Source organism: Diabrotica undecimpunctata, chromosome 9, assembly GCF_040954645.1.
Source record: "Diabrotica undecimpunctata isolate CICGRU chromosome 9, icDiaUnde3, whole genome shotgun sequence".
Taxonomy (NCBI): Eukaryota; Metazoa; Arthropoda; class Insecta; order Coleoptera; family Chrysomelidae; genus Diabrotica; species Diabrotica undecimpunctata.
Genome location: NC_092811.1, coordinates 110765999 through 110776297, shown reverse-complemented (window position 1 = coordinate 110776297; position 10299 = coordinate 110765999). Strand labels below are relative to the sequence as shown.

Here is a 10299-nt window from a genome sequence, read left to right as displayed (position 1 = left end):
AAGATATGATTTCTGCATAAAGATGTTTAATTATCGAGAAGTTTGTATTTGATTTGGGGTACTTTCTTAGTGTTACGTCAATGTAAGCGGGTTGTCCATGGAGGAAAAATTGCATTTGTATACAGCAATAAACTAAGTTAATTCAAGTTAAAATTTGTGACTTTAATTCTTTCTATTAGAGATATACAATTTGTTGTCTTTTTAACAGAGATAATGCCAGGGCGGAAAATTTAAGAGAAAAGAGGATGTTGGTTTTGAATTGAAATTTTGTCAATGTAGTTTAGTGATAATTGTTGTCGCCTTATGTTTAGAGGTAGCTCTTTAGCTAAAACTTGTAGACTACTAGTGGGACTAGTTCTAAATGCACCAAGTGCCAATCTCAAAGTTGTAGAGTGAATACTGTTAAGCTTTTTTAAGGTAGTTTTGCTTGCAGCGTATAAAAAATGCAATTGTAATCTAGTTTACTTCTAATGAGTGATTTATATAGTGTGATTACTATTTTAGTATCAGCGTCCCAAACTTTGTTTTGAGTATATTTAACCTAGATTGACAGGAACGTTGTAGTTTGTTGATATGCAAGTTCCAATTTAAGCTTTTGGTAAAAGTTAAACCTAGAACATTAACTTCTTCTGATTGTTTTAATCATAAATTATTTAAAGTTAGGTCAGTTGAATATCGAGATCTATTTTTATTAAAAATTATGCATTGTGTTTTTTCTGTAGAGAAGTTAAACTCAGTTTTAAACATCCAATGTTCAATGTCTGCATAGATGCACTGGCTTTACTAGGTGCACTAATTTAATGAATAACATTATTCATAACAACTAAGAATAATGTTGGACTTAGTATGGAATATTGAGGGATTCCATTATCTAATGTTCTTGTTGAGCTTTTTAGGCCATTTATCCTAATTTCTATTGATCGATTAATAAAAAAAATTGTTTACAAATGCTAGTATGTTACCTTGAATCCCGTTATCGCTTAGATTTTTCAAAATGCAGTGTCTCCAAATTCTCTCAAAAGCTATATCAAAAAATGCTGCAATCAATTTTTGGTTGTTTGCAAAAGCTTCATTAATTGAGGATTGTAAAGTAACGTGGTTATCTGACGTCGATCTGCCTCTTCGAAAGCCACTTTGATAACGAGAAAGGAGATTATTATTTTCCAATACAGAAGGATTGTAGTGTATTTAGGATTAGCCAATAACTATAAATATTTTTCCTAATTTGTCAAAATGATATATAGTTTTTTTTTTCATTTTAGTGTACTCCAGTATTACTTCATCCAAAATCATATGGTTCAATAAAACTAAGGTCGAACAATCCGTTTGATGCTCCGAAATTTTATGCTAACTATTTTTCAGATCCAGAAAATGAGGATATTAGACGGTTTATTGTAGGTATACGGGAGTTCCAAAGAGTTAACTCATACCCGGCTTTACAAAAAGTTGGTGCTAAATTGGTCGAGACGCCAGTACCAGGTAATATCATAAAATTAAAGTAGGTATGGTAGAAATATTAAGGTTTATAGTTTGTCAAAACAATGTAATTGGTCCACAACTGAGCATTACTACTGAGCGTACACCCTAAAGACTTTGTATACTTACTATTCCATTCGGACAGTACATCTTATTGAAGCTCAAAGTGTACATAAAACTGTACTGTACATAAAATATCGGAAAGCTTCCTAGTCATTAAAGGACTCAAACAGGAATGCAGAGTATCTCCAGTGCCAGTGTTATTTAAAATATAAATTGATGAAGCTTTGAGATGGTGAAAACAGAAATGTAAGAGAATGGGACTGCCGATAGGCGATAAAATACCGTACATACGCGTGTACACGCGTAATTACATTACGCTGGGTATAAAAAGTTATTGCACAGGACAAGTTCATATCAAAGTTTTTTGTTTGATCAGACAAATGTTAAGGGTAATAACAGAATAACGATTTCTGGTAAACTTTTACGTGAAACTTAAAAAAACCGCAATTAAAATACAGTTTTCTAAAAGAATTGAATACTATGAATGTTTTACGCGTGAATTTATTAAGTGGTTTTAGAGTTTTCAAGATAATTGCAAAAACGTTGAAACTGATTTAGGCCGTGGTTACTATTTCAAGTGTAATCACGATCTTACCATCGATTAAGTATTCGTGCGGTTGTTAGATGTATTTAAATTAAAATAGAACGTTCACTTTCGGTACTGTTTTTTTGGCGAAAACTATATAAAAATCTTATTGATAAAGTATTTTGGCCATCGACTTTTGTAGGGAGACAGTTTGCGTACCTATTCTTATAACCTTTTTTTAGACTGTGGTCGTAATCATCAGATTGCAGAATATACAAAACCCTGCTTAATTCCGTTCTCTTCCTGATTCTATTCCTATTGAAATCCTATTATCGAATTCCATGGCATTTATTTTATTTATCCACAATACAATTCTCTTCCTGATTCTATTCCTATTGAAACCCTATTATCGAACTCCATGGCATTTATTTTATTTATTCACAATACATATTAATTTAAAAAACATTTGTATTTAAGGCTGTGAAGGTATAGTTTTTAATACCGACCAATATTGGGAATGTGCATTGAGAACTATAATTGGAAGTTATTACCATATGGTAGCAACATGCAAAATGGGTCCTGAAACAGACAGTGAAGCTGTAGTTGATAATAAATTAAAGGTTTATGGAATAGACAAACTAAGAATAGTAGATACCAGTGTGATACCTATACCTCCGTCAGCTCATAACATGGGTCCAGGTTACGTCATCGGAGAAAAAGCAGCAATTATACTTAAAGAGTTTTATAATATTTAAGATTAAATTATTTATGATTTCTTGTTTCTTCCTCGTAATTTCTTAATTTTTTCTATCGCATCATATTTTAAAGTTTTGAAATCTATACAAAAATTATACAAACTCATCACACCTACTAGAAACTTTAAAATCATATACTATATACAATTCAGAGTATGTTTTTCATGGAAAATAATATATTACAAAAAAGAGAGATAGATATTGCAATATATTGTCTTACCTAAGTTTAATTCCAAGTTATTCAAAGGACTACAAAGTTAAACTCTCTAAAAAATTCACGCAAAGTAAAAAATCATCATTAAATATTAAAAATTAGGCCAGGTTGTAGCACTCAGTAAACCAAACTACTAGGAAGTAGGCTCAGGATACCTCAGGATCAGTTGCCTTCTAGACACAAGAAAAACTATATGGAAAGACTAATAAAGTAATAAGTATAAAAAAACGAAAGAAATTATAAACGTATTTACATATACCTTATAAACCTTTAATCATAATTAAGATAGAGATATACGAACATAAAATGACGTTTGGTAAACGTCATTTTATGATATTTAATAACTACATAGATTAAAATACACTAAATTGTAAAGATGAAGTCGTATAAAACATTTTGAATTTACAATTAAAAAAATAAGGGTTATTTTTTGATATAAATATCTTATCTCCTAAGTTGGACCAACAAATACACTTTCACAAAATTTTATTGCACTCGGTTTAGTGGTTTTTGAATATTAGCTTGGAAAAACATACTGACAGTGAAGATATATACAGGGTTGGCCACTCAAAAGAGTGTATCCTAATATGGTAAACAGGTCGTTTTTTATTTTAAAGGGGTCATTTTTAAAGATATAGTTATCTGTCAAGTGTCAGCCCTCTCCCTTCCAGCACCCACAAATCTTAAATATGGAATATATCATGAGTGGCATATTGTTAGACAAGTATTTTGTTGGACGATTCAGACATCCATATTTTTTGGACATTAACTCTATTCTTATGAAAAAATATCAGTTTATTGAAAGTGTTACACCTTTTAAAATCTAAACTTAACGCCTATGTTTTGGTAGTGTCAATTTTCGGTAATATCAAAAACTACATTAAAACGAAATGTGCAACATTAATAGGAAACTTTATTAAATGTAACGTACATAAAATTAACTAAATTTTAAATTAATAAATTCATAATTTCACACAGTTTACTAATCAACTCTTCAGCTATAACTATTTACTTAAATGTTCAAAATGATATCCACTAACGTTCATACAATTATAAACTCGCTGCTCAAAATTACGAAGAAAATTTCGAATCATTTTCGTTTTCTTAGTTCTTCCAATGAAGCTGGAATTGTAGGTATAAATCTTGCTTTTTAAAAAGCTCCATATGAAGAACTTCAGGAGAACTCAATCGGTGATGTTATTCCCTATTTAATAAGCCACCGATTGATGTTAATTAATAATAAAATTAAAATGCGTTAAAGATCCCGTTCATTTTTAGAATTTATTGTAAATAAAGGGCCTATTTTCCGATAATAATTCCAAATACTCCTAGTGTATTTTATTTTATTATTCACACAACAAGAAAAACATTTTTCCTATAAAAGTCAGTTTCTTATTTAGTTTTGAAGTTATAGTTCATATTAGTTTTAAATTAAATTAAATGAAATTAAATTAAAGTTAATTTAAATAAATTATTATAAAAAAAGTAAGCCTCATAAACATTTTTTATACAGGGAGTGATCCTGCACAAAAAATAATGACAATCTTTTCTAAATGATGCAAATATTGCTGAAGAAATTGACCAAGAGAATGAGGATGAAATTGGAAAAAAGTACTTTTGTGGGAAAGATCGATCAAAGTGGGCGGTAAATGAACCTGTAAGGAATGTGCGAACACCACAACATAATATAGTCATAACCCTATCAGGATTAAAAGGTCCTGCTCGTACTCTAGGAGATGAAGCCTCTCCAGAAGATATATGGAACCTTATGATCTCTAAAGCTATGATAAATATTAAAGTGCAGTATACAAATATAAAGATTGCCGAAATTCGAACAAGATTTGCTGTAGAGACACGAACAAATTTGAAAGATACGGATAGTACTGAAATATGAGCTTTGATGGGGCTACTAATATATACCGCGATCTATAAATCTAATGATGAAGATATTGACGCCATGTTTACTGCAGATGGAACCGGAAGATAGATTTTAAGGACTGTCATGAGCGGAAAACTATTTGGTGTTTTGATAAATTGCTTGAGGTTTGATGACACCACATCTAGGAAAGAAAGACTAAAAGAAATACCAGCGGCTTATATTAATCAAATTTTTGAAATGTTTTTTGAAAATTCTTAAGATATATTTACCATTGAAAAAATTGCGTGCATTGATGAAATGTTAATCTGGTTTAGGGACCGGTGCAAGTTCCGGATGTACATACCAAATAAGCCACGAAAATATGGCAAAAAACTGTTGATAACTGATGTTAAGACTTATTTTGCCTATAATGGGTCTATATATATATATATATATATATATATATATACATAAATATATGTGTATATATATATATATATATATATATATATATATATATATATATATATATATATATATACGTCTATTTCCCTCAAGTTACTGAAAAACTTATTAAACTGTACAAACATAATAACGTGCCAGAACACCCTTGTCCCTTTTGGAACAAGTCAATGTCATCTATCACATACCTTGTGCTGAGTGTGACTCGTGTTACATCGGTCAGACAGGGAGATCACTGAGGGGGCATCTTACGACACACCGCAGTGATATTAACCTATCCAAGCATACTTCTGCTCTTGCTCAGCATGCTATTAACACAAATCACAACGTAACGAAAATGATCATATAAGCCGAATGAAAACAAATATAGTAGTAAAGACGGAAAGAGACGGTTTCCCAATAGGAAGACGATCAGTAAGAAGACCACGAAAAGAATGGAACGACAACTTACTGGAGGCACATTGAAAAACAGACACAGTCATATCTATATAAAAAGAAGAAGAAGCAAAAGAAGTTGTGTCAATGCATTTGTCATGTCTAATTGTTTTAAAAATGATGAAAATAAATCCCGAATCAAATTCATTAAGGCACTAGCAAAAAGCCTGGCAGGATCTTTTATTAGGAAACGATCATAGAATTAGCTTAGATATAAGAAACTCGACAAGAAGAATACTTGCACTCGAAGAACGAGTAAAATTTCCACCCGAAGAAAAATTAGAGATTCGAAAGATATTTTACTTATGCTATGCTATTATAAAATAATCGTAACGAATATAAATGTTGTTTAAAATAAATGTAGTTTACCTGTGGTCAGAATTTTTTTACTGAATAAATTTGTTTTTGCATAAAAATTATTTAAAAACATTTAATTTTTTTACTGAATAAATTTGTTTTTGCATAAAAATTATTTATTAGTATTCCCTTAAACCACATATATTCTAAACTTCGCAGACAAAAACACATTCTAAAGGTTTGTTATAATAACGAGAAATTTCAGTACTATTTTAAAATAAAGGTATTTTAATAACTTTCGTTTATATAATACTTACCTATATACCTATGAGCAAATAAAGTTCATTCAGTTGTAACTTATTCCAGTGAAACTTTTTTAAATACCTAATTTTTTTTATTTTTTAAAAAGGAGTCCGTGGGACCCCACATCATACTCAATGTAACTGAACCTCACTGGTTACGGGTTAAGAGGTACTTATTTATCGTTTTTGCCATACAATCAAGAATTGCATATTTATGGCCTCATTTTTGAACGAAACTTCTATACTGGCGTTGTATTAATTTTCTCTATAGTAAAATGCATGGGCAAGCGCCACGGAAGTAGCATCACGACACAGTATCACGAAAGTAGCGCCATAAAATGAGTTTCACATGAAAAATGCGGTGTAAACAGTTGAAACAGTCTATTTACACGGGGAGTCCGTTGTGTGTCGGACTTTAGTTTCTTTTTCAAAATTATGAATTTGGAAACGTGCCGTCCTACACATCTAATATACGGCATAGGAATCTCAATTAGCAAGAACATGGTATCGGAATGATAGTTCTTAATATTCTTGTGTATTTTGATCAACATCATCAAAGCTACCTCTGTGCAACATTTCAGTAAATTTAACTAAAACCACTTTCGCATAAGTAAATACGAAATACACCAGAAATATTTGCACAAATACGACAACCAATGAGGCTAAGAGTTGAATCTTGTGTCACGTTTCAGAGAGATCATTTTGAACATTTTTTGTGGCTTATTTCAACTTTTATTGGTGATACTTTCTGTTGTTCTGATCTAATGATATTAAATTAGATATTTCTTGAGAATCTATTTAAGAAATAAAAAATTCTCATTATTTTTTTTGCATAGAAACGGCGCCCCATATGAAAAAAATTTGAAAATAATTTTTAATTTGAAATATATCAGTAGCGTAAAAATTTTTTCTTAAAAAAAGTTAAGACCATTACCCGTATGCGCGCCAATGATAGAAATATAAAATTCTTAGTTGTATGGCAAAAAAATTAGCAACAGCTACCCCTTAAAACCCACCAAATTTACATTTAGACATCTCAACCAGTCTCAAAGCGTCAGTTTGTAATCAAACTTTCAACTCCCCGTATTTCGGAAGACGAAGCATTTGCGGATATACGTTTATATAGCAAACTGGGGTTTTTTATGCAGGATCACTCCCTACAGTTTGTTTTACTTATTTACTAACACCCTGTATATTTTTCAAATATGTATTATTCAAATGCACTAAACTAAAACAATTGATTTCTTAGTCTTGGGGCACTGAGAACTTTGATCAGCATGACCAAAACTACCTCTCTGTAAAGTTTCTGCTAAGTAAGTTTTTATGAATAAAAGACTTACAGAAAGGCAAGATAATACTGAAGAAAACGATACATTGCTTGTTATACATGTGACGTTTTGGTTGCCATAGTAAATCTGTAACATTTAAGGCAGCTGAAAACAATTTTGACATTTCAAATGATGGATTTTTGGGTGTATTCCAAAGGAATCATGGCCAGTGGTCTAATTCAGTTCGTTACTGTTTACTGTTGGTCCATTGTCGTACGGTCGGACCATCCTCCGAGGTATTCGGAGATTCTTGATGACTTCCTACCGCCACTCTGGATAAGGAACGAAGGTTTTTCGCCTCCATTTTCTTGCTCGTGGAGTTTGTGTGTACTTGATTCCCACTCGGCGAGAAGCTCACCGGAGGCTCTGTGGTCAGCAAGGTGCCACCGGCAATGCAGAATACTTTAAACAGTTCGAGTTTTCTTACATGAATAATATATATTTGTCTTACATTAATATGTCTAGTATTCTGAGCCCGGTGGATGCCTTGGATCTCACAGAGAGAGAGATATATAGGAACGTCGGCGGAGTGTTGACTGTTCGACGGCCCTTCACTCCGTACCGCCACCTATCGCGAATTAATTTTAAGCTCCGTAGGGATCTTCAAAGCGAAGTCTTCTTAATTGGAAGAAATATTCACTCAGGTAATAATAAAGGCAGTAATAATTGAAAAGGCACTCGGCCAACAAGGTATGGCTGGGCCAAGATGTAGACCGACTTGATCCCGATCGGAAAATGCGCTGTTTGCAACTCCGCAGCGATCTTCCGTCGGAAGGTCAATAATAACGTAGGTAATAAACCGTTTGTTATTGGCCGGCCAGAGTGACAATCTTTGGTCTGATTGGCCGCTCTGGCGACACCATCTAAGTGCTTCATTAGTCAAAATTAACCCATGCACCACTTATGAATATATTATGTTCGCCAATTCCTCTAGTATTATCTCGAGTTTCCAGAATTTATTTTTCTCTGTTATGATAATGAGAATTTGAATGTAGATTGAATATCTTAATCATTTCTAAGAAACTTGGTGCTTTTTAATAAAAATGTACCCTAAAGCTAACGACACGAACGCCTGTAGGAAGAAAAAGCATAGACCGACCGCGAACTCGATGGTTATATCGAGTTGAGACCGACTTAGGAATACTAGAGATCATAACATGGCAACAACTTGCCATAAACCAAACAGAATGTACAAGAATCTTGAAGCAGGCCAAGATCCACAGAGGATTTTCGAGCCAGAGATGATGATAATGGTACATGTACCGACAATATCGGTTTATTTTATGCATTATTGGTTGTGTATTATCAGCAATGCATAAAAATTGTAATATTAGTAATTTTCAATCGGATTATAGTAACATTGGTAAAAATAACATATATTATTATCTCGATTGATTTAATTATATGATCTAATAAAATATTAATTATTTTAAAAAAAATATTGGTTAATGTGGTGGCGGTTGAGACCAAAATTTTAATTATTAAAAATATTCTACTCATTTATTTATATTTAAGGTTGTGAAAAAGAGACATTTAATACGGACAAATATTGGGAATGTGCACTAAGAACAGTAATAGCCAGTTATTACCATATGGTAGCAACATGCAAAATGGGTCCTGAAACAGACAGCGAAGCAGTAGTCGATAGTCAACTTAGGGTTTATGGAGTAAAGAAATTAAGAGTAATTGATACCAGTGTGATACCTATACCACCGTCGACTCATAATATGGCACCAGGTTATGTCATCGGGGAAAAAGGAGCTGTAATACTTAAAAAATTTTATAACATCTAAGATTACATAGTTTAAGACATTACTTTAATTGCCATTTTATGTAAAAGACATGTAATACGTAATAAATAAGTGTAAATATATTTTTTATAAAAATTACAGAGCGTTATTATTTCCCGCTAAAGAAGATAAAAGAATGGCTAGTACGAATGCAGTCGATAAAGATTATATTTATGGACCTTACCAGGACCTATCACAATGTTTCCGCATATAAAATGTTAAATGTTTTGGATAAATCATAAAATATTGTTACAATAGTTAAAGCCACATAACAAATATACATAAATACAACTTCGTATAATAAATTTGGTGACATACTGAACAGCTCATTTAAAATATCTAACGGGCTACAGTGGTATTATAATAATCTCCTATTATGATTAACATTGGATAAATCACTCTTCTAGTGGTGACGGAAATGCAATATGTGGAAATTAATAGATCGATGATCACAACATATATGTTATACTTAAACTCCGAATTCGGACAATGTTCCAAATTTTTACTCACTTCGCGATGTGGACAAGGTGAATTGCCCACGTCGCGAAGTGAGCATTTTATTAGGACATTGGCCGAAGCGAAATACCCAGAACGCGTTGTGTTGTGTTAACACATACTTTTGCTCGCTGTTTATAGTATAAATGTGATATGATCCTGAGGTCGTTGTAGTCAATCTTCTTTGATTTCAGGACATTCAATATTTATTCATGTCGTACTTTATCGAATGCTTTATTATAGTCAATAAAACATGCGTGTATATATTGATTAACGTCCAGGCATCTTGGTATCAGTA

General features: G+C 32.1%; 1 protein-coding gene across 3 annotated transcripts in view; it reads left to right on the top strand.

The window, feature by feature from the left end:
• LOC140450400 (glucose dehydrogenase [FAD, quinone]-like) overlaps positions 1 to 9605 on the top strand; it is a 115339-nt gene extending 105734 nt beyond the window's left edge. For 2 of the 3 annotated variants that reach the window (XM_072544009.1, XM_072544007.1), the window contains exons 8-9: positions 1263 to 1479; positions 2543 to 2840. In XM_072544009.1, the coding sequence (XP_072400110.1) occupies positions 1263 to 1479; positions 2543 to 2820 (495 nt within the window). In that variant the 3' untranslated portion in view covers positions 2821 to 2840. Of the gene's footprint in view, positions 1 to 1262; positions 1480 to 2542; positions 2841 to 9231 lie in introns of those variants that run through there. The other variant, XM_072544008.1, reaches the window with a different exon arrangement.
• Positions 9606 to 10299: the final 694 nt, after the last annotated feature.